The sequence below is a fragment of the Coregonus lavaretus genome, assembly GCF_964263955.1.
Source record: "Coregonus lavaretus genome assembly, chromosome: 5".
Taxonomy (NCBI): Eukaryota; Metazoa; Chordata; class Actinopteri; order Salmoniformes; family Salmonidae; genus Coregonus; species Coregonus lavaretus.
Window position 1 is genome coordinate 25,263,581 of NC_139992.1, and position 27,690 is coordinate 25,291,270.

At 44.0% G+C, this 27,690-nt stretch overlaps 1 protein-coding gene across 1 annotated transcript in view; it reads left to right on the forward strand.

Moving 5' to 3' along the window:
- The window catches only part of LOC311129203 (immunoglobulin superfamily member 3-like), a 91,254-nt gene that overhangs the window by 22,186 nt on the left and 41,378 nt on the right, over positions 1–27,690 (forward strand). The window contains exon 3 of the mRNA XM_084161509.1: positions 24,613–25,032. Within this exon, the coding sequence (XP_084017635.1) occupies positions 24,613–25,032 (420 nt within the window). The remainder of the gene's footprint in view (positions 1–24,612; positions 25,033–27,690) is intronic.

The window sequence follows — 27,690 nt, forward strand, 5'->3', positions numbered from 1 at the left end:
GTAAACAAAAGTGAAATAAACAATAAAAATTTACAGTAAACATTACACTCAGAAGTTCCAAAAGAATAAAGACATTTCAAATGTCATATTATGTGTATAAATGCAGTGTTGTAACAATGTGCAAATAGTTAAAGTACAAATGGGAAAATAAATAAACATAAATATGGGTTGTATTTACAATGGTGTTTGTTCTTCACTGGTTGCCCTTTTCTTGTGGCAACAGGTCACAAATCTTGCAGCTGTGATGGCACACTGTGGTTTTTCACCCAGTAGATAAGGGAGTTTATCAAAATTGGGTTTGTTTTCAAATTCTTTGTGGATCGCTGTAATCTGAGGGAAATATGTGTCTCTAATATGGTCATACATTTGGCAGGAGGTTAGGAAGTGCAGCTCAGTTTCCACCTCATTTTGTGGGCAGTGTGCACATAGCCTGTCTTCTCTTGAGAGCCAGGTCTGCCTACGGCGGCCTTTCTCAATAGCAAGGCTATGCTCACTGAGTCTGTACATAGTCAAAACTTTCCTTAAGTTTGGGTCAGTCACAGTGGTCAGGTATTCTGCCACTGTGTACTCTCTGTTTAGGGCCAAATAGCATTCTAGTTTGCTCTGTTTTTTTGTTTGTTCTTTCCAATGTGTCAAGTAATTCTCTTTTTGTTTTCTCATGATTTGGTTGGGTCTAGTTGTGTTGTTGTTGTTGTCCTGGGGCTGTGTGGGGTCTGTTTGTGTTTGTGAACAGAGCCCCAGGACAAGCTTACTTAGGGGACTCTTCTCCAAGTTAATCTCTCTGTAGGTGATGGCTTTGTTATGGAAGGTTTGGGAATCGCTTCCTTTTAAGTGGTTATAGAATTTAACGGCTCTTTTCTGGATTTTGATAATTAGCGGGTATTGGCCTAATTCTGCTCTGCATGCATTATTTGGTGTTTTACGTTGTACACGGAGGATGTTTTTGCAGAATTCTGCATGCAGTCTCAATTTGGTCTTTGTCCCATTTTGTGAATTCTTGGTTGGTGAGCGGACCCCAGACCTCAGAACCATAAAGGGCAATGGATTCTATAACTGATTCAAGTATTTTTAGCCGGATCCTAATTGGTATGTCAAATTTTATGTTCCTTTTGATGTCATAGAAGGCCCTTCTTGCCTTGTCTCTCAGATCGTTCACAGCTTTGTGGAAGTTACCTGTGGTGCTGATGTTTAGGCCGAGGTATGTATAGTTTTTTGTGTGCTCTAGGGCAACGGTGTCTAGATGGAATTTGTATTTGTGGTCCTGGCAACTGGACCTTTTTTGGAACACCATTATTTTTGTCTTACTGAGATTTACTGTCAGGGCCCAGCTCTGACAGAATTTGTGCAGAAGATCTAGGTGCTGCTGTAGGCCCTCCTTGGTTGGTGACAGAAGCACCAGATCATCAGCAAACAGAAGACATTTGACTTCAGATTCTAGTAGGGTGAGGCCGGGTGCTGCAGACTGTTCTAGTGCCCTCGCCAATTCGTTGATATATATGTTGAAGAGGGTGGGGCTTAAACTGCATCCCTGTCTCACCCCACGGCCCTGTGGAAAGAAATGTGTGTGTTTTTTGCCAATTTTAACCGCACACTTGTTTGTGTACATGGATTTTATAATGTCGTATGTTTTTCTCCCAACCCCACTTTCCATCAATTTGTATAGCAGACCCTCATGCCAAATTGAGTCAAAAGCTTTTTTGAAATCAACAAAGCATGAGAAGACTGCCTTTGTTTTGGTTTGTTTGTTTGTCAATTAGGGTGTGCAGGGTGAATACGTGGTCTGTCGTACGGTAATTTGGTAAAAATCCAATTTGACATTTGCTCAGTACATTGTTTTCACTGAGGAAATGAACTAGTCTGCTGTTAATGATAATGCAGAGGATTTTCCCAAGGTTGCTGTTGACGCATATCCCACGGTAGTTATTGGGGTCAAATTTGTCTCCACTTTTGTGGATTGGGGTGATCAGTCCTTGGTTCCAAATTTTGGGGAAGATGCCAGCGCTAAGGATGATGTTAAAGAGTTTAAGTATAGCTAATTGAAATTTGTGGTCTGTATATTTTATCATTTCATTGAGGATACCATCAACACCACAGGACTCTCTCTCTCTCTCTCTCTCTCTCTCGCTCTCTCTCTCTCTCTCTCTCTCTCTCTCTCTCGCTCTCTCTCTCTCTCTCTCTCTCTCTCTCTCTCTCGCTCTCTCGCTCTCTCGCTCTCTCGCTCTCTCGCTCTCTCGCTCTCTCGCTCTCTCGCTCTCTCGCTCTCTCGCTCTCTCGCTCTCTCTCTTTCTCTCTCTCTCTTCAATTTAAGAGCTTTATTGGCATGGGAAATGTATGTTAACATTGCCAAAGCTAGTGAAGTAGATAGGAAACAAAAGTGAAATAAACAATAAATATTAACAGTAAACATTAGTTCTAAAAGAATAAAGACATTTCTAAATTTCATATTATGTATATATACAATGTGCAAATAGTTAAAGTACAAATGGGAAAATAAATAAACATAAATATGGGATGTATTTATAATGGTGTTTATTCTTCACAGGTTGCCCTTTTCTTGTGGCAACAGGTCACAAATCTTGCTGCTGTGATGGCACACTGTGGTTTTTCACCCAGTAGATAAGGGAGTTTATCAAAATTGGGTTTGTTTTCTCTCTGTAATCTGAGGGAAATATGTGTCTCTAATATGGTCATACATTTGGCAGGAGGTCTCTCTCTCTCTCTCTTGCTCTCTCTGTGTGTGTATATCAGCTCTCTATTTTGGATCAAAGGATGTTCTTGTCGCAAAGCAGGAAGTGTGTATCTCACCAGTGATGTCACAGCACAGGAGGGAAGCTGGCTATCTAATCAGAGAAGAGGAGGAAGTAGTGTGAGATGGGGAGAGAGAGAGAGGGAGAGGGGTTGAGTGAGAGTGGATTAGTGGGGGATGGAAATAGATAGGAGGAGAAACTGGGAGTAATCAGTGTGCTGAGTAACAGACGGTGACACACAGGGATCAATCTCCCCTCTGTCAATGGGTTCTGTGAGAGTGATTTTATAGATTTGGAACAGTATACCCTCTCTGTCCCCCGGGGAAGGTTTTCAGTAGCACACCTGGCTTTGTTCCTGCCTGCCCGATACTGTCTCATCGTTGTTTGTGAGAGTGAGGTGTGTTTATTGTGTGTGGCAGTAGAATATGACTCCTGGGCCGTGTGTATGGCTGATTGTTCAGAAAGATGATGATACCACCACACTGTGTATCTGTCACCCCTTTTATAATGAGACAACAGTCTACAAGTGTCTGGCTGACGTGGGCCAACTGGAAAAACTGCCGCCCTATTACAAAACAACTCCTAAAAGCACTAACAAGCTCTTGAAAATCAATCTTAAAAATAATAATAACTTTTCAGACCATTTTTGAGTGTGGACTGTACAATATATTGCGTGGTATCTACAGTATGTCCTTTTTGGTTGTACAAAGCAACTAAAGACTTCCCACTCACAAGGCCTGGAGAGAGTGATGTTTTCTGATTGATCAGTGTTGTAACACGGATGCCTTGCCTGGTTAAAGGTGAAAGGCTAACATCACCATGTGTAACTGTTTGTACAGAAGTAGTTCCAGGTCAGGGGTCAACCGCAGTCTGTTTTCACCCACATGATGACCCACAGGAGCCATGGTTCCAAGACGGGGGGATCCCTGGAGACAGGCTTAGCATCCTACCCACCAGCCTGTGTGTGTTCCATGCACCAGTGCGTGTCTCCTAAGCATTAACTTGTGAGATAAAATTACAACAGCATGAAATGGTCCTACTGTGTGTGTGTTCCCATGCATGTCCTACGCACCAGCTTGTGTTTGAGTGTGTCCAAGGCACCAGCTTGTATGAGAACAGGGACCAACAGCAGACTGCAATTCTCTTACTCAGCCATGTGGCTCAAAAACACAGTCAGGTCCAAGACCATTTAGTAACTCTGTGGCAAAAATACAGTACATCAAGTGCTCTTTAAAGTAGAGCATTGTTAGTCACTATCACTGCAGAGTATGACGGCGCTACTTCGCTCCATGACAGCTTCCATACTGCTGGACACGTGTATCATATTCTCTCACACTCATGTCTGTTTTATCTTATCAAGCTATTGGCTTAAGGGGCTAGTTATAGTACAGAGTGTGACTGATGGAGAGAAAGAGAAACAGAGTGTGTGACTGAGAAATTATGAGCCGTTTCTCCTGACTCCAGTCTGGTTGGTTAAGTCTCCCCGGGCACTACCCACAATGCAGCTATTTCTCTCACTCTCTTTTTAGAAGAGAATCAGCATTTAGCAAACGCACTTATCCTGAGCGACTTACAGGAGCAATTAGGGTTAAGTGATTTTACACCTAGTCTGCTTCGAACCAGCGACCATTTCGGCTATTATTCCAACGCTCTTAACCGCTAGGCTACCTGCCACACTGAGGTAGGTAGACAATTTGTCTGTCATTCCACCAATGATGGATTCACCCTGCAACACTATGGTATATGCTGCACTGATAGTAGCACTCATCTAACCCCACTCCCCTCTTTCTTTTCCTCTCTCTCTCCCTCTCTACTTCACTCTCTCTCCACCTGTCCTCTCCCCTCTTCGTCTTTGGCTGTCTAAGAAGCAGGTCTATGGTTTTGTCAATAGAAGTCTTGCCTCTCCAGCCCTGTCAGATTGAAGGAGGAGAGAGAGGAGAAGGAGGAGGGGGGTGATTGAGGGAGGAAAAGGAGGGATTGAGAGGAGTACTAGATGGAAGAATGGAGAGAAATGGAGGAACAAGGTAGATTTACCAAGGGATGGCGTGATGGAAAGAGATGACGATAGGGATAACGTCTTGGGCTGATGAAGAGATAGAGAGGGAGAGTTACTGGAGGTGAGAGGATGGGAGAGGAAGGCTGTATCAGTCTGCTGTCTGTTGGTATTGATTGGGAGTGCTAGGCTGTGTGACTGGAACACTTTATCTCACACAGACTTCCTCCTCACAGTGGCATTAGCTCTCTTTCCCTGTCCTCTCTCTCGCTCTCTCTGACCTCACCATCTCATTTTCTCCATGTCATTTACAATCGCTCTTCACTCTTTCCCATTTGGCTCTGAGGGAATGAGTGTGTGTGCTCTCTGAGCTGGTGAATAGGCACGGGTCCAAACGGAATGAGAGATTTTATCACTCCGTCTACTCTGCCATTTCCCTGCCAATGTCATCTCCTCCAAGTGACAGGGGTTCCTGCTCAATGACATTACTGCCACTCTGACCGCGCACACACACACACACACACTCCGCCCTGGCGCTGTCCTGTCAGTCTGAACAAATGTTCTGGTGGTAATTGACTCCGTGAGAGGCGCATCTGAAGTGGCCCAGTGGAAATGGGAACAGCACCGCAAAACATTACAGAACGCCTCTTACAGAACACAACCCCACAGTACACACAGAGGCACAATAGAACCACAGAATAGAACATAGAGCACCAGGAATATAACACTGCAAAGCAGAGTGGAACAAGATGGTAGATGGAAAAGGAAGAGAGGAGAGGAAGTAAACAGGACACAGTGTGACAGGGAGGGCATAGGGGCCATCTCAATACTCTGAACAGGACACAGTGTAGGGGCCATCTCAATAAATGCAGAAAATTGCCAATCAAAATAAACATTCTACCACAGTGACCATGTTACTTTTGGGAAGCATGTTTGATTCTGAGTTTGGACATATAAAGTTTGTATGGGAACAACTTCTCAGTTGTTCCGAGTTCACGTCACTCGCACTAAAGAGGGAGGCTCGCTCGGCTGGTGCTAGCACATGCACAGATCAAATACACAGCTGGAACGCCCTTTAAGGTGTTTACATGTCCTAATAATTCGAGAGATTGCTCAGAAACCAGGTGTTTTAATCGTTGTATGCTTACTTCGATGTTTTTTTTGTTTTTTTTGTGATCCAATTGACATTTTAGTCATTTAGCAGACGCTCTTATCCAGAGTGACTTACAATTAGTGAGTGCATACATTTTTCATACTGGCCCCCCGTGACTTACTCCGATTTAAAATGAGCAGGTGTTTACATGACTATTGTATAATCTGCCTACTGCCATAATCAGTTTATAATCGATTTACTACTGTGCATGTAAACGTACTCAACGTGACAGGAAGATCATAGGGGCCATCTCAATACTCTGAATAGGACACTGTGATAGGGTGGGCATAGAGGCCATCTCAATACTCTGAAGTGGCTGCCTGCCCTCATCTCCCACCTCTCCTCCCTCATTTGCACTTATGCAATGGCATGAAGTATTTGTTGGAGTCACTATCTCAAGGCTGAAGCTCTTTGTCATTCACCGTACACACAAACATCTACACACGCTGGCAATCTTGGCTATTACCCATACAATAATAGAACATATGTCAGCACGCAGGAGAGTGCGGTCTTTAGCTTAGCGTCCACGCTAACGAGCTAGGCTAATGAGAGAGGGTTTAACGTGTTAGCGTTATGAGGGTGTTAACAGGGAACGTGTGTGTGTGTGTGTAAATGGGGAATGGGCCAAAAAAGCGCCACTTGCTCCTCCATTTTGATTTGATTAGCTTAGCTAAGCGCTAACCCTCAGGGGTGCTCTGCCTCTTCTCTGTGTGAGATTAATGAAACGTAGTGGCTAGGCTACATGAATGTCACGTTCTTTCATCGACGGGTCAGACCAAGGCGCAGCGTGATAAGCGTACATGTTTATTAAATATTAAACACAACAACAAACGAAACGTGACGTCCAAGGCAGCACAACACAACATACCTTAACTGGAACAAGATCCCACAACCCACTAGTGCCAATAGGCTGCCTAAGTATGGTCCCCAATCAGAGACAACGAGCGACAGCTGCCTCTGATTGGGAACCACACCGGCCAACATAGATCTAGATCTAGATCTAAACCTATAAAATACAACATAGAACATACCACACAGAAAATACACACAAATACGAGTCCCCAGAGTCAGGGCATGACAATGAATATGAATGCTACAAGAATATGTATATTAATAGGAGAATGCTAATGCTACAAATGCATGTTAGTAAGCTGGTTCTCATAAAACAGGCTGAAGACAAAAGTCTTATCTCAACAGAAAATAAACTCAAGGTGCTTGTAGGTCTACTTTTTCACAGGAACTGCTGATAACACTGCTCTGTCTACCGCAAACGTGCACACAAACACATGCGCAACCGTGCTTTATTGTACGTAACATAATAAAAAAAATCCCCATCAAAATCCGTCAATTAAAGCTAGAGATACAGTATCTGTTTTTTTGCATGGGCTGCGTCGGCCTTCCGCATCTGCGGTGGAAGGTGGCCGAGCTACAGCGGTGTTTGTCATATCACAAGAAAATCAGTCTTCTCACAATAACGTCTGTAGCGTCCGAACGGTTTGGCCTATAAATCATATGACCACTCTATGTTAAGATGAGACTCTCACGAACACGACGGTGTTCTCCGTTTTGCTCTAGGACCCCCACAAGCGTCACAGGACTTGTCTGAAGTTGGTACCGCTGATGTGCCAACTTCTGTCTGTAGCGTCCGAACCGTTTGGGCTATGAACTGTATTCTCATGAACACAATGGTGTTGTCCATTTCGCTCTACGACCCCTACACGTGTCACGGGACACGTCTGAAGGTAACCAGTACCGGTTATAATTTTTTTATGGAAATATGGAGGTAGTTTTGTGCTAAATATGTGTCCATTTTTTTCCTTCTATTTTTCCTTTGCTTTCTTAGATCTCCTCTCTCTCTCTCTATATATATATATATAAGGAAAGATGCTTCAAAACCTTAATCCTTCTGATTTATTTTTTGACTGTCTGTTTTGCCATTTATGAATGTGCTATTCAATGCATTTCTATGGGCTATAGTAGTAAAGGTCAAATTCTATATTTGATCAAATAATAAAAAATAAAACAATAAATCTAATAGCTAAATGATCCATTGTATGACCAACTTAAAACAATTATATATGTTAGCTTAGTAGAACCCCCCCAAAGGCTTAGACCTTCAGAGGTTAAAGATTACTGCATGCATAACATGCATTAGGCTAATACAGTGGTGTAAGTGAGAGAAAGCATTATTAAACCAGTCAATCCTCCTGCTTGTTCGTTCTCTCTCTCTCTCTCTCTCTCTCTCTCTCTCTCTCTCTCTCTCTCTCTCTCTCTCTCTCTCTCTCTCTCTCTCTCTCTCTCTCTCTCTCTCTCTCTCTCTCTCTCTCTCTCTCTCTCTCTCTCTCTCTCTCTCTCTCTCTCTCTCTGCCTGTCTCTCTCTGCCTGTCTCTCTGTGTGTGGAGGTAGTGCTTGTATCAGTTTAAAGAGATTAACATCGTGCCCGCCTCGTTAGCATGCTAATCAGACCCTCATTATTTGGAATGAGAAATAGTGATTTAGTTAAAATGTCTACTGTAATAGGTTTCAGTGTGGGCTCTACAGCCCCAGGCTGTCTGTCTGAGCCACTGTGGAAGTGGAGGAAAACTAACTCCGCCTGCAGTCTGAACACACTACACTGTAACACAGTAACACACTACACAGTAACACACTACACAGTAACACACTACACACTACACAGTAACACACTACACACTACACTAACACACTACACAGTAACACAGTAGCACACTACACAGTAACACACTACACACTACACAGTAACACACTACACAGTAACACACTACACACTACACAGTAACACACTACACTAACACACTACACAGTAACACAGTAGCACACTACACAGTAACACACTACACTAACACACTACACAGTAACACAGTAGCACACTACACAGTAACACACTACACACTACACAGTAACACAGTAGCACACTACACAGTAACACACTACACACTACACTAACACACTACACAGTAACACAGTAGCAAGGCAATGTGAAGGCCTGATGGAGCCCTGGAGAGTAGGCTCTAAACATGTCTCTCTGTAACAAAGACTTCCACTCTGAAGATAACTACGTCCTCAATCTCACCCCCCCCCACCCCCCCCACCCCCACACACACACACTCTCTTTCTCCCTCCGTCTTTCGCTCCAAACAGGCGGGTGCAGACATATGCTTCCACCTGTGCCCCTGTGCCAGGGTTGAGCTCTGCCATAGGGGACAGTGTGGGTGCTGGCTCTAGCTCTGCTGGACTGGTCCCTAGTGGTTCTACTCTACCCACTCTCACCCCAGACTTCACATGCATGTCTCTGGCCCTCATTCACAGTATTTCCCCACCCCACACTACCCTCCTGGGAAGCTCCAGATTGCACATCCCCGCCCCACACAGACACACACCAGGTTTAGCATATTCCAGCCCCTCCTACACACACCAGCATGCATTATCCCTTTCCTCACACACATGCACAGTCCACACACAACCCTCAGCCTCCCTATCCCCCTCCCCCATCAGCACCACACACACACTGGCCACCGGCCAGACACCACTCCCTGAATCCACCCCTGTCTCTGTCCTGGTCTCCATATAGTTGATGGCTGCATTGCTCTTTGTTGGTGCATGGGGGTTGCTCTGCACGTGCTTCTGGAGATTGGGTTATTTTCCAGTTATTCACAAAACGTACATACATACAATCCTCCAAAAGCAAGCAGCACCACCTGGAAGTGGCAATGAGACAAAGCATGCAGTGATCTAAACACACACACACCACACAGTAGTGGTGGTCAGATGGCTGAGGCTATAACTGGCGCTGTCCCTGGGGTTGTCTTGAATTGGTCACAGTACTTGACCATCTGGGGCTGGAGAGGGGGGGGGGGGGGGGGGATGTGAAGCCCTGTAACAAAAACAGTAACTATGTTGCATACAGTATGAAAAAAATGTATGCACTCACTAACTGTAAGTCGCTCTGGATAAGAGCGTCTGCTATATGACTAAAATGTAATGCATACAGTAGATGACTGCTTTTATTCTGGTTACATTGTGTTTGCACTGTTTGGGAATTTAACTATTCTTAGACAATATACAGCATGGTTAAGTACAGTAGAATGTTTACAGTTACAGTACACTAGTCAGTACAGTTAGAGGAGTGATGGAGGGAGTGAGACAAGGGGAGAGAGGGAGAAATGGGGGGAGAGGTGGAGAAACGGGGGCCAAGGGAGATGGACAGGAGGGAAATACTTAGGGTGAGAGTGAGTCATAAAAAGAGAAACAGAGGTAGAGAACAAGGGAATGAGATAGAAAGCGAGTGATAGCAGGAAACGGATATGTTCTCTTGTGTTTTAAAAGCAATGTGTGTATGTATTTGATGCTCCCAAGGATATTAATCATTGACAGCTTTGCCTGAACACTTCTCAAATGCTCTTCTTAGGAAGATTTGTCTTTCATACACCCACCTCTCTTTCCAAACTACCCCTCCTCTCACGCCTCTCTCTCTCTCTTTTTAATCTCTCTCTTTTCTCTTTCTTCCCTAAATCTCTCTCTCTCTCAAGCTCCTTTCCTGGCTGGGCTGCTAGGAGGATAGGAATCATGTCAGAGAGAAAGTGAGAGTGTGTGTGTTTAAAATGTTCAACCTGCTTCCATGCTCTCGTGTGTGTGTGAGGTGTGTGTGAAGGGAGTGTGTGTGCGTGTGTGTGCGTGTGTGTGTGTGTGTGTGTGTGTGTGTGTGTGTGTTAAATCCGTCCTCCTGTCTTTGTGTAAACAGCTCCACATGCTAAATCCTCTCTCAATGAATCAGCCTACTACCTCCACCTCACTATTCAGCTGCTACAATAACAAAATCCACTGATTCGCTGGCACGCACACACACAGGCCTGCAGTTCGCTGTGTGTCCCTTTGACTGCAGTGCTCCCTCCCTCTGTCTGTGTTGCAGTGAAGAGGGGAGGGGAATTGGTTAGTGGAGGGGTGAAGTGAGAGAGGGGTGACTCCTCTGTGTGTCAGAGAGCAGCTGTCCCCTCATGGCTCTCAGACTGGCATGCGTGTGTGTTGCTGTGTCGTTCTGTGTGTGTGGTTCTGTAGTTCTTTTTGTGAGTGTGTGTTAGGTGTGTGTGGCACACAGATTTTCAACTTGGTTCCTCCATCTGCCTTCAGGTATAATGAGCAGTAATATTCATATACAGTTGAAGTCGGAAGTTTACATACACCTTAGCCAAATACATTTAAACTCTGGTTTGTAGGCCTCCTTGCTCACACACGCTTTTTCAGTTCTGCCCACATATTTTCTATAGGATTGAGGTCAGGGCTTTGTGATGGCCACTCCAATACCTTGACTTTGTTGTCCTTAAGCCATTTTGCCACAACTTTGGAAGTATGCTTGGGGTCATTGTCCATTTGGAAGACCCATTTGCGACCAAGCTTTAACTTCCTGACTGATGTCTTGAGATGTTGCTTCAATATATCCACATAATTTTCCTTCCTCATGATGCCATCTATTTTGTAAAGTGCACCAGTCCCTCCTGCAGCAAAGCACCCCCACAGCATGATGCTGCCACCCCCATTCTTCACGGTTGGGATGATGTTCTTCGGCTTGCAAGCCACCCCCTTTTTCCTCCAAACATAACGATGGTCATTATGGCCAAACAATTATATTTTAGTTTAATCAGACCAGAGGACATTTCGCAAAAAAGTACGATCGTTGTACCCATGTGCAGTTGCAAACCGTAGTCTGTCTTTTTTATGGCGGTTTTGGAGCAGTGGCTTCTTCCTTGCTGAGCGGCCTTTCAGGTTATGTTGATATAGGACTCGTTTTTACAGTGGATATAGATACTTTTGTACCTGTTTCCTCCAGCATCTTCACAAGGTCCTTTGCTGTTGTTCTGGGATTGATTTGCACGATTCGCACCAAAGTACGTTCATATCTAAGAGACAGAACGCGTCTCCTTCCTGAGCGGTATGACGGCTGCGTGGTCCCATGGTGTTTATACTTGCGTACTATTGTTTGTACAGATGAACGTAATACCTTCAGGCATTTGGAAATTGCTCCCAAGGATGAACCAGGTCTACAATTTTTTCTGAGGTCTTGGCTGATTTCTTTAGATTTTCCCATGATGTCAAGCAAAGAGGCACTGAGTTTGAAGGTAGGCCTTGAAATACATCCACAGGTACACTTCCAATTGACTCCAATTATGTTAATTAGCCTATCAGAAGCTTCTAAAGCCATGACATCATTTTCTGGAATTTCCCGAGCTGTTTAAAGGCACAGTCAACTTAGTGTATGTAAACCTCTGTCACACTGGAATTGTGATACAGTGAATTATAAGTGAAATAAGCTGTCTGTAAAGAATTGTTGGAAAAATTACTTGTGTCATGCACAAAGTAGATGTCCTAACCGTGGTTGAAAAACGAGTTTTAATGACTCCAACCTAAGTGTATGTAAACTTCCAACTTCAACTGTACATACATACAGTAGCAGTCAAAAGTTTGGACACACCTACTCATTCAAGGGTTTTACTTTATTTTTTACTCTTTTCTACATTGTAGAATAATAGTGAAGACATCAAAACTATGAAATAACACATATGGAATCATGTAGTAACCAAAAAAGTGTTAAACAAATCAAACAATATTTTAGATTTTAGATTATTCAAAGTAGCCACCATTTGCATTGATGACAGCTTTGCACACTCTTGGTATTTTCTCAACCAGCTTCATGAGGAATGATTTTCCAACAGTCTTGAAGGAGTTCCCACATATGCTGAGCACTTGTTGGCTGCTTTTCCTTCACTCTGCGGCCCAACTCATCCCAAACCATCTCAATTGGGTTGAGGTTGGGTGATTGTGGAGGCCAGATCATCTGATACCGCCCTTCATCACTCTCCTTGGTCAAATAGCCCTTACACAGCCTGGAGGTGTGTTATGGGTCATTGTCTTGTTGAAAAACTAATTATATTCCCACTAAGCGCAAACCAAATGGTTTGGAACCAAAAGTCTCAAATTTGGACTCATCAGACCAAAGGACAGATTTCCACCGGTCTAATGTCCATTGCTCATGTTTCTTGGCCCAAGCAAGTCTCTTCTTCTTATTGGTGTCCTTTAGTAGTGGTTTGTTTGCAGCAATTCGACCATAAAGACCTGATTCACGCAGTCTCCTCTGAACAGTTGATGTGGAGATGTGTCTGTTACTTGAACTCTGTGAAGCATTTATTTGGGCTGCAATCTGAGGTGCAGTTAACTCTAATGAACTTATCCTCTGCAGTAGAGGTAACTCTGGGTCTTCCTTTCCTGTGGCGATCCTCATGAGAGCCAGTTTCATCATAGCACTTGATGGTTTTTGCGACTGCACTTGAAGAAACTTTCAAAGTTATTGACTGACCTTCATGTCTTAAAGTAATGATGGACTGTCGTTTTTCTTTGCTTATTTGAGCTTTTCTTGCCATAATATGGACTTGGTCTTTTACCAAATAGGGATATCTTCTGTATACCACCCCTACCTTGTCACAACAGAACTGATTGGCTCAAACGCATTAAGAAGGAAAGAAATTCCACAAATTAACTTTTAAGAAGGCACACCTGTTAATTGCAATGCATTCCAGGTGACTACCTCATGAAGCTGGTTGTGAGAATGCCAAGAGTGTGCAAAGCTGTCATCAAGGCAAAGGGTGGCTACTTTGAAGAATCTCAAATATAAAATATATTTTGATTTGTGTAACACTTTTTTTTTGGTTACTACATGATTCCATATGTGTTATTTCATAGTTTTGATGTCTTCACTATTATTATACAATGTAGAAAATAGTAAAAAATAAAGAAAAACCCTTGAATGAGTAGGTGTGTCCAAACTTTTGACTGGTACTGTACATACACACACACACACATCTGGATTCACCAGAGGTCTGTGATTGTATAACTTACATATAAAATCATCTATGTTCAGAGAGCGGTTAGCAGCTTGCATGTACAGCCCAGTCAGCAAGGTAGTGTGAGAGAACAGCTCACTATCAGTATCAGCCAGTCTGTGTGTTGTGTGATTGACAAGAGGATAGAGTGAGAAGGAGGAGAGTGATAAAAACAAAAAGAGATAATTGGGTGCTGACAAACAGCTTAGCTAAAGAAAGAGAAAACCACGAGACTGTGAGAGTGTGGAGAGCGTGAAGAAGTAAATTGTTGTCACGATCGTCATAAACAGCGGACCAAGGCGCAGCGTGATAAGCGTACATTCTTTATTATTTGTGTACACACAACGAACCAAAACAATAAACGATACGTGAAGTCCTAGGGTTAAACACAAACCTTACGGATCAAGATCCCACAAATGACAAGTGCAAAACAGGCTGCCTAAGTATGGTTCCCAATCAGAGACAACGAGCCACAGCTGTCTCTAATTGGGAACCACCCTGGCCAACATAGAAATAAACGATCTAGAAAGAAACACATAGAAAACCAAACATAGACACTACACACACTGGCTCAACATTTAGGAGTCCCCAGAGCCAGGGCGTGACAATTGTGAGTAAAAAAGGCAGGGAATAGAAGAGTGGGAGTGTGAAAAAGAAGGAGAGCGAGAGGAGAGGATGATTCAGTGGCTCTTATTTAACAGTAGAGCCTCCACTTCATGTGGGCTGCAGTCACAGTGACACACACCACCTGTATATGGTTACGCCATTAGCTGGACGCGAGATGTCTGATGTTGAATAGCTCAAAACTATTTTCTGCAGACACACTTGAGTGTCTTGTCATCCCTTCTCCCCCTCCCTCCCTCCCCTCTGTTCAAATTTGAGGTGGTTGGACACGGTGTGTTTTTATAGCACTGTGTGGGAGACTGAGAGATTGCTTGGGATATGTTCGTGAGAGTGTACACACGTACACAGACAATGTTTAATAGGCAGTATGGCTCATTGTCTGTATGTGTTGTATTATGAATATCCCCCCTGCTGTGGCCCTAGATCCAACTGTAGCTGTCCTCTTTCTCTCCTCTCCTCTCTTCTCCTCTCCTCTCTTCGCCTCTCCTGCTGTTTCAGGTTGTTTCTCTTCACAGCTCTAGTGATGGGGGTTTCTTATTGTTCTAGGTGTGTTAAAATCTTTTTGCTCTCTAGTCTCCTGTGAGAGGTCTTTATATAACAGACTCTGTGTGAGAGAAAGTGTGTGTTTTTGCACTCAGAATATGTTCACTCAACATCTAAAGTGAGGCTCAAAATGTGTGTGTATGTTAGAGCATCGGGCCTAGCGGGAACACTCATTGTCCTCTTCCTCAATCATCCTCTTCATCCTCATCCTACTCCTCCCTCTTGCTAATCCTCAGAATGTATGCATCCCTCTCTCTGACTCACTACTAGCTCTAAGCCGTAGAGAGAGGAAGACAGAGGGAAAGAAATAGTACACATATGCCCATTCCTCTAATCATCACTGGATTCGTATGCATCTCCTGTACACACACACACACACACGCACGCCCACCTTCTCCATTTTCCTCTGAGCAGCACTCTCTCTTTCTCACAGAGCAATTACTGCTAATTATCCTACCTCGTCCTCACCATTCTCTGCTTTCTCTTATAGTGTTATTATGTTCTATAATGTCTGTTTTCACTAGTCTGGCTAACACCTAACTCTCAAAGTCCTCCGTTGATTATGAAGTGGGCTGTGCTTTTACTGGTTGGCTCTCCTCTGTGTCTTTCGCACTCAAACACCCACAGCCACACACAGCCCCCTAGCTCCGCCCCCTTGTTTGGATTTTCAAATCCAAACAACGAGAGGTCTCAACCCCCGAAAAAATTAAATAAAGATTTGAGAGAACCAATCAAACCCAGTCGCACAATTTCTGAGCAAATATTGCATTAACAAACGGCCTCCTTTCCAGACAAGTGTGGTCACAGTCACAGCTCTCCCTGCGCTGAGTCACGTGGGTGGTGACTATGTTTGCCCCTCTTCACATTTTTATTTCTATTGAGGGTAACTCAATGCTTGGATTATTACTAGTAGTTGTGTGTCAGTGGGCACTTCTAAGTGACTCAGTGCTGCCATTAGAATTTGTTCAGTGTAACTTTAATGGTTACATAGAGGTTAGATGTTAGTTAGGACAGGGTTTTGAAGTCTACATTGCAGATCAAACTGCACAAGTTATCGTCTTTACCCCTCTTTCTCTGTCTCTTTTCCTTCCTCGTTTATCCGGCCATGCCATCCCTCTCTCAGATGTTGTGGGACTCTACATGAAATGCCGACCAGAGAGAAATAGAGAGGGGGATGAGAGGGAGAGAAGGCGGGAGGGAGGGAAAGAGGGAGAGAGCGACCCACTGTTATTTAATAACTAAGGCAGAGTTATTCAACTGGCAGATCTGGCCAGTTTGTAAATGTTAGAATGGCCCTTTGATCAATTCTGAACATTAATTTAAAAAATCAGCAAAAAATATCTGACGTTTAGTGCGAAAAGGAGCCCTCGTTCAATATTCTACAATGGGAGAATCTGTTTTCCTGTTGTCCCGCCTATTAAATGCTGTCAATCAATATCACCCAACATACCAGTTACAGCCAATCAGAGCTGCTAACAGGGGTACAGTGTCTGTCTGCCAGCCTATCGGCTCTTTCACCGCAGATGAGATCACTACACTGGCCTGATACATCAGAGAATGCCTTGCACTTAACTCAGCGGTGAGTTAAAAAACACCATGGACTCAGTTATGATTATCATAAACTTTATCCGATCAACATCTAGCCTGCAACATCACTTGTTTCGTAGTCTGCTGAGCATCATGATCTACTTTTACATGATGATGTTCGGTGGCTAAGCAAGGTTAATAATGTCAAGAGATCAGCCTACGTGAGGTTAGGGAGGAGATAGTTGCATTTCTTCACAATTGCTGCCACAAGAAAGCCACCACCTATCTAGCAACAATGCTTAATGAGGACTTCATATCAGATGTTTGTTTTTTAGTGACATCTTCAATCAATTGAATGGACTTCATTTAGGACTAAGGGGAGGGATAAAACCGTTATTGACATGACTGATTTTAGCCCAAACAAAACATTCAATTTCCCTACACTGTGCAACTATATTCAGTCATCAATAGTACAGATCACTCCCCGTGACGTCGAGTTTTTAGATAAACTGAAAGCTAACTTTGAAACAGGATTTGATGAGTTTAAGTCTCCACGGAGGTGGTGCAGTTTGTTATAGGGACCCGTTCTCTACTGATGCGGGGGGACAGAGACTTCTCTGCAAAAGCTAGTCAACTGAGATATGCCATGCATAAAAGGTTTCTATGTGTAAAAAAACAGTAAAACAAGACAGAGAAAATTTGATAGTGATAAAGAAATAGAAAAATAAATAGAAAATAGAACAGAATGTGATGCTGGTCAATTGAGATATGCCATGCATAAAAGGTTTCCTATGTGTAAATAAAAACAAAAGATGAAGCTATAACGGACAGGAAAGTAGAAATGACAGGAAAGTAGAAATTAATGTGATGCAGGTCAACTGTGTTATAAGTACAAATGTGTTCCATTATTTAAACAATTTGATGCACTGAATTAGGCTAATCTTAAAGCACTTAAAATGAACTTTTAGCAACATTTAATTATCAGATTATAATTGTGTGTGTGCATTGTTTTGTATACCGGCTTTAGGAAGAGTAATCCCATGTAGAAGGTATCTGGCCCCCGTAAGAATATACTTGAATAGCCCTGGCTGGGTTTCTACTAAGCTAACATATGGAATTGTTTTAAGATGGTCATACCAAGGATAATTTAGCTATTTGATTTTGAATTTTAGGACCCCTGTAAGTATAAAACAATTGTAATAAAAAAAATATTTGATCGAACATTGAATTTGGCCATAATGCTATTAGCCCATAGAAACGCATTGAATAACATCAAAGGATGTTAAGTTTCTGTCGTATATCTGAGGGAAATAAAAAAATTAGACCTATATTTAACCACTTTTTTGGGGGCACCAAGGTACTTCCATAGTGCATTCGGAAAGTATTCAGACCTTGACTTTTTCCACATTTTGTTACGTTACAGCCTTATTCTAAAATTGATTAAATTGTTTTATTTGATCTCTCATCAATCTACACACAATAACCCATAATGGCAAAGCAAAAACTGATTTTTAGAAATGTTAGCAAATTATATAGAAAAATGAAATAACATTTACATAAGTATTCAGACCCTTTGTTCAGTATTTTGTTGAGGTACCTTTGGCAGTGATTACAGCCTCGAGTCTTCGTGGGTATGACGCTACAAGCTCCCATTTCTTATCTGCAGATCTTCTCAAGCTCTGTCAAGTTAGATGGGGAGCGTCGCTGCACAACTATTTTCAGGGCTCTCCAGAGATGTTTGATCGGGTTCAATTCCGGGCTCTGGCTGGGCCACTCAAGGACATTCAGAGACTTGTCCCGAAGCCACTCCTGCATTGTCTTAGCTGTGTGCTTAGGGTTGTTGTCCTGTTGGAAGGTGAACCATCGTCTCAGTCTGAGGTCCTGAGCGCTCTGGAGTAGGTTTTCATCAAGGATCTCTCTGTACTTGACGTGACGCTTGGCATTCAGGCCAAAGACTTCAATCTTGGTTTAATCAGACCAGATAATATTTTACTGAGGAGTGGCTTCCGTCTGGCCACTCTATAATAAAGGCCTGATTGGTGGAGTGCTGCAGAGATGGTTGTCCTTCTTCAAGGTTCTCCCATCTCCACAGAGGAACTCTGGAGGTCTGTCAGAGTGACCATCAGGTTCTTGGTCACCTCCCTGACCAAGGCCCTTTTCCCCTGATTGCTCAGTTTGTCTGGGCGGCCAGCTCTAGGAAGAGTCTTGGTGGTTCCAAACTTCTTCCATTTAAGAATGATGGAGGCCTCTGTGTTCTTGGGGACCTTCAATGCTTCAATGGTACCCTTCCCCAGATCTGTGCCTCGACAGAATCCTGTCTCGGAGCTCTACGGACAATTCATTCGACCTCATGGCTTGGTTTTTGCTCTGACATGCACTGTCAACTGTGGGACCTTGTGTAGACAGGTGTGTGCCTTTCCAAATCATGTCCAATCAATAGAATGTATCACAGGTGGACTCCAATCAAGTTGTAGAAAAATCTGAAGGATGATCAATGGAAACCGGTTGCACCTGAGCTCAATTTCGAGTCTCATAGCAAAGGGTCTGAATGCTTATGTAAATAAGGTATTTCTGTTTTTTATTTTAAACACATTTGCAAAAATTTCATTATGTGATATTTTGTGTAGATTGATGAAGTCTCTCCCAGATTTAGGCGAAGTCCACACTCCTGTAGTGTGTGTGCGGGCTTGCATGTGTGCTTCGCCTCATCCTTAATCCTGCTCAGATTGAGGTCAAGGGGCGATTGGGAGAATCTCAAGGAGATCACATCTATGTGTTTACCAACCGGGCTCTGACCCCACAACCCCAATGGGTCATGTCTGATTGGTTGAATGCATTCTAGACAGCATTTTATTGGCCTTGGGGGACAGTACAGTAGGTGGAGGTATTTTTTTTTTTTGTGTCAGGTCAACCCAGCTGTTTTGTGGACCTGTGTCAACCCAGGGATGTAGAGAAGAGAAGCATGTTTTTATTTTGCAGTTATCCAGAGTCTTTGGGTGGTTCAGGGGGGGGGGACCAGGCAGGGGTGGGGGACCAGGGGGACCAGGGGAAATATATATGGAAGTGGAGATGTTGTTATGGCAACTCCAGGCTGTTTTAGGGGGAACCTCAGTAGTGTAGAGTAGGTGGGTTGTTATGGCAACAGGAGGCTGTAGCGTAGGAGGGTTGTTGTGGAATGAGTAGGCTCTCCCTCTCCTTTTTTCTCTCTCTTTCTCCCTCTCTATCATGTGTTGGAAATCCCTCCCTCCCTCTATCTCTCCTGTTGATCGGGGTGGTATAGTGTGGTCTCTCAGTGTGAGAGGTGCTCTCTACTATGCTTTTCACACACCAAGTAAGGCCTCTGTCACGCCTCCGAACATTCTCTCCCTACGTAGCCTTCAGACATAATCTGAAATGCTCTATGTATCACAGGCAGCATCAGGAGACTTCCATACAGAGCCTCCCTCCTTCAGCCATCTCATGGAACATTTTCAAGCTACCCTATCAAGGAACAGCACCATGTGCCAGTTGGCTTACTCCAGTGCCAACACAGAATTTTATAAGACACAAACATGAATTCCCTCACATTTATTCTCCATCCATATATTTGAGGAAGACCTCAAAAACATCCAAGGCAGAACACATTGGCGAGGAGTGGGACCGTGGCTAACCTGCTACTTGTTGACAATTGATTGATAGTACAGTTGTGGTCGCTAAGTGACAGACATTTGGTGGTCGTGTCGACATGGAGAAAACCACGTAGACACTTCAAGCAACTTTACCCTTAGTGACAGAGATTGCCTATAACACATTCAACCCTCGTCAACTCATGTCAACTCCAACCTATTTCAGTTGAATTCAAAGTAATTTCAGCTTAATACAACCCAAATCTGTATACTGACATGCCAAATATTCTATTCCATTTCCGGAGTGTACATGAGCACTATTTCAGTGGGGATTGAGGACAAATGTAATTATTCCCTATCGTTTTTCATCCCTCTCCTCTCATGTTGTTGTGTTATTCTCCCCGGTGCCTTGATAAACTGCAGGAACCCTCTTCTTCTATCTTGTCTCTGATCTCTCTGTCTTTGTTCCCTTGTTTCATTAATGGTGTCTGTCTCTCTGTTGTTCCTGCTCTATCTCTCAATCTGTCTCCTGTTCACGTGTGCGGGCACAAACACACACACACACACACACACACACACACACACACACAGCTGGACGATATGGACAAATCCATATCGCGATAAATTGCCTGAATTGATGTGATAATGAAAAATGGAACATTAATGTGCACCGCAGTTTTTTTAAATTATTATATTTTAAACTACTACTGGTTTGATGATTGTAGCCAACAATTGTCCCATTAACAATCACCCATATTAGAAAACGTATTTCATTTCAAACTTCAAATTTCTGTAGTATAGGCTACATATTGTAATGAATGATATACAGTGCGTTCGGAAAGTATTCAGACCACTTGACTTTTTCCACGTTACAGCTTTATTCGAAAATTGAGTAAATGTTATTTTTTTCTCATCAATTTACCCACAATACCTCATAATGACAAAGCGAAAACAGGTTTTTAGAATTGTTGCACATTTGTAAAAAACATAAAACAAAAATACCTTATTTACAAAAGTATTCAGATCCTTTGCTATGAGACTCCAAATTGAGCTCATGTGTATCCTGTTTCCATTGATTATCCTTGAGATGTTTCTACAACTTGATTGGAGTCTACCTGTGGTAAATTCAATAGATTGGATATGATTTGGAAAGACACACACCTGTCTATATAAGGTCCCACAGTTGACAGTGCATATCAGAGAAAAAAACAAGCCATGAGGTCGAAGGAATTGTCCTTAGAGCTCCGATACAGGATTGTGTCGAGGCACAGATCTGGGGAAGGGTACCAAAAACTTCTGCAGCATTGAAGGTCCCCTAGAACACAGTGGCCTCGATCATTCTTAAATGGAAGAAGTTTGGAACCACCAAGACTATTCCTAGAGCTGGCCGCCAGGCCAAACTGAGCAATTGGGGGAGAAGGGCCTTGGTCAGGGAGGTGACCAAGAACCTGATGGTCACTTTGACAGAGCTCCAGAGATCCTCTTTGGAGATGGGAGAACCTTCCTGAAGGACAAAAATCTCTGCAGCACTCCACTAATCAGGCCTTTATGGTAGAGTGGTCAGACGGAAGCCACTCCTCAGTAAAAGGCACATGACAGCCCGCTTGGAGCTTGCCAAAAGGCACCTAAAGGACTCTCAGACCATGAGAAACAAGATTCTCTGGTCTGATGAAACCAAGATTGAACTCTTTGGCCTGAATGCCAAGCATCACGTCTGAAGGAAACCTTACACCATCCCTACGGTGAAGCATGGTGGTGGCAGCATCATGCTGTGGGGATGTTTTTCAGTGGCAGGGACTGGGAGACTAGTCAGGATCAAGGGAAAGATGAATGGAGCGAAGTACAGAGAGCTCCTTGATGAAAATCTGCTCCAGAGTGCTCAGGACCTCAGACTGGGGCAAAAGTTCACCTTCCAACAGGACAACGACCCTAAGCACACAACCAAGACAATGCAGGAATGGCTTCGGGACAAATCTCTGAATGTCCTTGAGTGGCCCAGCCAAAGCCAGGACTTGAACCCGATCAAACATCTCTGGAGAGACCTGAAAATAGCTGTGCAGCGACGCTCCACTCCAACCTGACAGAGCTTGAGAGGATCTGCAGAGAAGAATGGGAGAAACTCCCCTAATTCAGGTGTGCCAAGCTTCTAGCGTCATTCCCAAGAAGACTCGAGGCTGTAATCACTGCCAAAGGTTCTTCAACAAAGTACTGAGTAAAGGGTCTGAATACTTATGTAAATGTTATATTAAATAATTTTTTTATACAGTTGCAAACATTTCAAATAAACAGTTTTTGCTTTGTCATTATGGGGTATTGTGTGTAGATTGATGAGAAAACAAACTATTTAATCAATTTTAGAATAAGGCTGTAACGTAACAAAATGTGGAAAAAGTCAAGGGGTCTGAAAACTTTCCGAATGCACTGTAAGCAAAATGTCTGCGATAAGTGATCGGTATGGTTGGTGTTGATAATTTTAGGTTTGTCATCCCAGTTCTACACACACACACACACACCCACACACACACACATACACACATACACACACACACACACACACACAGACAAACATACAAGCTGTTTTTAGCATCTATGCTCAGTCATACCAGGATAACTTCAGGATAGATGGATACCACCAGCCTTGAAACCAGCCCATGTGTCATCTCCACAATAACAATGCTTAAGTGTTTCAATAGCCGTGCATCTACAAAGCACTTCCATACCAGGTGCCTGCTGCACAATGCACTCCAATACCATGCATCTTGACAAGGCCCTTGAATAGCCAAGCATATAAACCAGAGCTTTAACATACCGCACTGTATTACTGGAAAGCCTACACCCAGTCCCTACATTATACCATCCCACATTCATTTGTCCAGGCCAGCTAAAAGGATGACTGCTGCTTCTGCACATTGTGTGCTACACACTAATGTATTTACACCCTAGGGCAGAGTGTTTGTGTGTGTGTGTGTGTCTCAATCATTAGATCTAAAGCACATCACAGCCCCTGACCGGTTAGATGAGCCATTTCCTACTGAGATAATAGGACCCAAACAAGATATTAGTCCAACTGACAGACATTTAGGCAGGATGTATCTTCACACACACCCTCTGGCTGCTGCTGGGACATTTCATCGTCTTCCATCCCATAATAATCCTGCTGCCTGCCGAGCCCTCTCCCCAGACAGAGTAACCAGGGTTTATTTCTGGAGATGTATAGAGTGTTTAACCAGTCCTCCCTCCCAAACCTGTCATGTCGCTCTCTTCTCTCCCGCTTTCCCTCTCTTTCTCTCTGTTCTTAACCGGCCGGGTTTGACTCTTTATGTTGTCAGTTATAGATAGTAGCTAATGCTGAAATGTGTTCTCATTCCAAATACATTGTCTGTATATTTAGAGTGTGTGATCTGGTAGACCTACAGGGAAAAGCTCCATCTGAGGCTTCACAAGGTTAGGGCGGTCATTGTGTGTTTGTGTGTGTGTTTCTGTGTGTGTTTGTGCGTGTGTGTGTTTGAGAGACAGTTATACGTTTCAAGTTTTATTAGTCGGATGTACAGGATACACATGGTATACACCATCCAACAAAATGCTTACTTGCAGGTTCCTTCTGGACAAATAATACAAGATAAGAATACGAACATAAAGTAAATGGCTCAGTAGAATGGAATAAAGATTTTAGCATAAATATAATACAGAAAGGCACAATTTATAGTACAATATTTACATGTGTTTTGGGGAAGGGGGAATCGGGGGGCAAGTGTCTAAATTGTGCAGTATTTAGCAATAATAATAAGTCTGGTAGCAGCAATTGTGGTGAGTTTGTGTGTGTCTGTGTGGGTGTGTACGTGAGTGAGTGCATGTGTGCTGAAGTGCGAAGAGTCAAGGCAGGTGGTCAGTCCAGTTCAAATGTTCAGTAGTCTGATGGCTTGTAGATAGAAACTGTCTCTGAGCCTGTTGGTATCAGACCTCATGCGCCGATACGTCTGCCTGATGGTAAGGCAGTGAACAGCTTGTGTGTGGGGTCCATGAGGGAGGGAGGGCTAGGGGGAGGGAGGGAGAGCGAGAGAGGGAGGGAGAGCGAGAGAGGGAGGGAGAGCGAGAGAGGGAGGGAGGGAGGGAGGGAGGGAGGGAGGGAGGGAGGGAGGGGTTCTGTATGTGTGAGAGGGTTATGCTATACGCTAGGGGAAGGTGTCAGCGCATAGGGCTGATGTAATAGAAATATAACAACAACAATGTCATATAGCAAATGCTTTAATCTAAAGCCACTTAAAGTTGACATATGTAAATATAGTATATGTGGGAATGAAAGCCACAACTTTGATCCATGTGCTAACCAAACAATGTGCTCCAACTCTAATCCATCGTATGCCACTGAACCACTGACGTGACACTGAACCACTGACGGGACACTGAACCACTGACGGAACACTGAACCACTGACGGAACACTGAACCTCTGACGGAACACTGAACCACTGACGGGACACTGAACCACTGACGTGACACTCAGTTCTCTTCTTCTTTCTCTCCTCCTGCAGTCATCCCCGACTCACTCACCGTCACCGCGCCGCCACAGACCCTCTCCCAGGTGGAGGGTGACACGCTCCAGCTCAGCTGTGAGGTTTCCCGGGCGACGGAGCAGCACACACACCTGTCTGTGGGTTGGTACCTGCGTTCCCCTGAAGACGCTTCCGCCCCACCCCTGGAGATCCTCACCCTGTCCCGGGACTTTGTCCTCCGTGCCGGCGGGCCTTACAAACAGAGGATGACCTCAGGAGACCTGAGGCTGGATAAGACCAGCGCTACATCCTACAGGCTGACCATCCACCGGCTGCAGCCTGCTGACCAGGGTCTGCTCTACTGCCAGGCTGCAGAGTGGATCCAGGACCCCGACCACAGCTGGTTCGCTATGACCCGCAAGCAGGCCGACAAGACCCAGCTACGTATACAGCCCACTGGTGAGTAGGGGGAGATGGGAGTGTGGAGATGTGTGTGTGTGTGTGTGTGTGTGTGTGTGTGTGTGTAAGGTTGTGACTCGTCACACACACACATACTCTCCGAGGGCTGATCAGTATCTCTCACTAAGCTCATTAGAGCACTAAGTAGGGCTTACCAAACCTCTACAGACTGCCCTTATCAGTGTATACGTGCATCATGCATGTGTTGACTGGCATACAGGAAACACAAAGCTGGACTGTTACAAGGGTCAGAGATCGCACAGGGTCAGAAATCAGGAAGTACACACACCCTGACAATAATGGAGTGTTTCATGCTGACGTGATAGTAGTACGTCATCTCATTAGGCTTCCTGTGACCTTGAAGTCAGAGGCGAAATGTCATTTATATTCCTCACTGTTCCCCCTCTGTATCCTACAGTGAAACACTCCCTTTGTGTCTGGGCTAGTCTACTGTATATGAGACATACTGCTCTGTTTGTGACGAGAGTTAAATCTCTCAGCCATCCACAGTTATACTGGGGAAATTCCCCCAGAGATCAGAGGGAGTGAGAGAGGAGGAGAAGAGCGGAGAGAGAGAGAGAGAGGAGGGGGGGGACAGGCGAGAGAGCGAGACAGAGGAAAGAGATTCTGCTTCTTATGATATTATAATTAGCTGTCGACCTCTAACCCAGCAGACAGGGCACAAGAACAGAGTCTGAGCTACACACGCACTGTACGATCCTTGTGAGGACTTCTGGTCCCCACAAGGATAGGAAAATCCCCCAAAACACACACACACACACATTAAATACAGGGCCAATGTACAGTACAATACTGTCTTTCTCCAGATCCAGGAACACTATTCCAGTAGATAATGCAAAACATTTTTTTTTTTTTTTAAGAATGACAGTGGAATTATTAATTGATTGTTAATGGCGCCACAGATCGTGATCAGAGGATGTTCGATAGGAAGATTATGTCTCTCAGAAGAGCAATAAGTCAGCCAGGAGAGGCACATAGAGCTCTGCTTCTTACACCCACTCTCTTCTCTCTCTTTTCTCTCTTCTGTCTCTCTCTTTTATAATCTATAATGGATGGGAGTATTGTAGCGTGACAAACGGAGTAGAGCAGGGCGTTTGTGTGCATGTATGTGTCTACTGATTATGTGTGTGTGTGTACACCTGCTTGTGTGTGTGTGTGAGGCTCTTTCATTAGGCTGTGTGTATTGAAGGGAGAGAGAGAGGACCCTGAGACAGCCCCATCACTGGCTAATCACCCATAGACAGAGAGGAGAGAGGCTAGACAAGGACAGAATCCTAATGGACCTCTTCTTCGCTTTCCATCTCTCTCTCTCCCTTACTTTATCGTTCTCTCCCTTTCTTGTCATATCTCTCCCTCTACACATCTCTCTCTAAACCGCTCTCTCTTTTTGATGTTTTTTCACTCTCTTCTTGTTCTCTGCTCTCTCTTCTTGCCTTTTTCTGTTTTCATACCCTCTCTTTCTCCCTTTAACGTTTCATCCCACACCTCTCTCCCTTGCGCCCTTTTATCTTTTCCCAACTCTCTCGCTTTCTAACTCCCGCTTTTAAAATATCTCTCTACCTGTTTTCTGCAGTTTCCTACTCTCTCGCTGCATCTGATTTGGCTATGTTTCTTTTCACGTTTAATTTATTACAAAAGTTGACAGGTGCATGTCTCCACTTTCAGTTCCTCTCTTCCTCCGTGTCTCTCACCTCTCAGTATTGCCCGGGCACAGTTCAGGGTAGTATTCATTAAGACACATCATAGCAAAAAGTTTCAAAACGTTGTGCAATGGAAAACGTAAACAAGCATTTCCTATTGGACAAGTTGAGATGGTACCTCCCCATTTTCATCCGTTTGCTTCAGTTTGGTGTGCCTAGTGAATACGACCCAGTTTCCCATGGCCATGTTTGTTGTTGAACTCTAAGTTGAGGCAGTGTCCTTGTAAAGCAGGTCACAGCTCCATGAATTTAGATCCAGACAGGAATACAGTCAGCCCAGCTCTGATGTCACAATGCAATATCCTGCCGCTTCATTGGTCAATGAGGGACAGACCGTCACTGGTCTTTGTTCTGGGATCTGCTTTCCGCTCTGTTAGTGATGACCTGTGTGTGTCTGTCTGTCTGTGTGTGTGAGTGTGCTTGTATCTTTCCAGTTAGTGCCAGACTGTTAGCTATTAGGCTCATTGTTATTTTAGAGACTGTGTGTGTGTGTGTACATGTAAACATTCATCCCCCTCCCCTCTTCAAATGGCAGGCTTTGAACTTTTCCACGACTGTGTTTTCTCAGGAAGTCTGTTTAAAGTCTTTATAATTACAGCCAGTGGCTAGCACCTCACTGATTGAGCCAGGCAGAGTGGAGCGGAGCAGAGAAGGAGAGGGATGCAGACAGCATACCGCTGCTCGTCATGTTGAAATTAATACTGTCAATAAAACGCTGGTGCCACCGTGTGCAGAGTCCATCTGTAATTGGGAGCCTGGTCAAAGAGGTGTAGGCAGCAAAGGCTGCGCTGACAATGTTTGCTCGGGCTCCTCTCCTCTCTCTTCTGTCAGGAAGAGCGAAGGAGATGAGCGAAGGAGATGAGCGAAGGAGACGAGCAGAGCGGCGAGGCTTTTTTCGTCTGCTGTAGAGAATCTTAATTAGCTGTGTTTTTGTGTT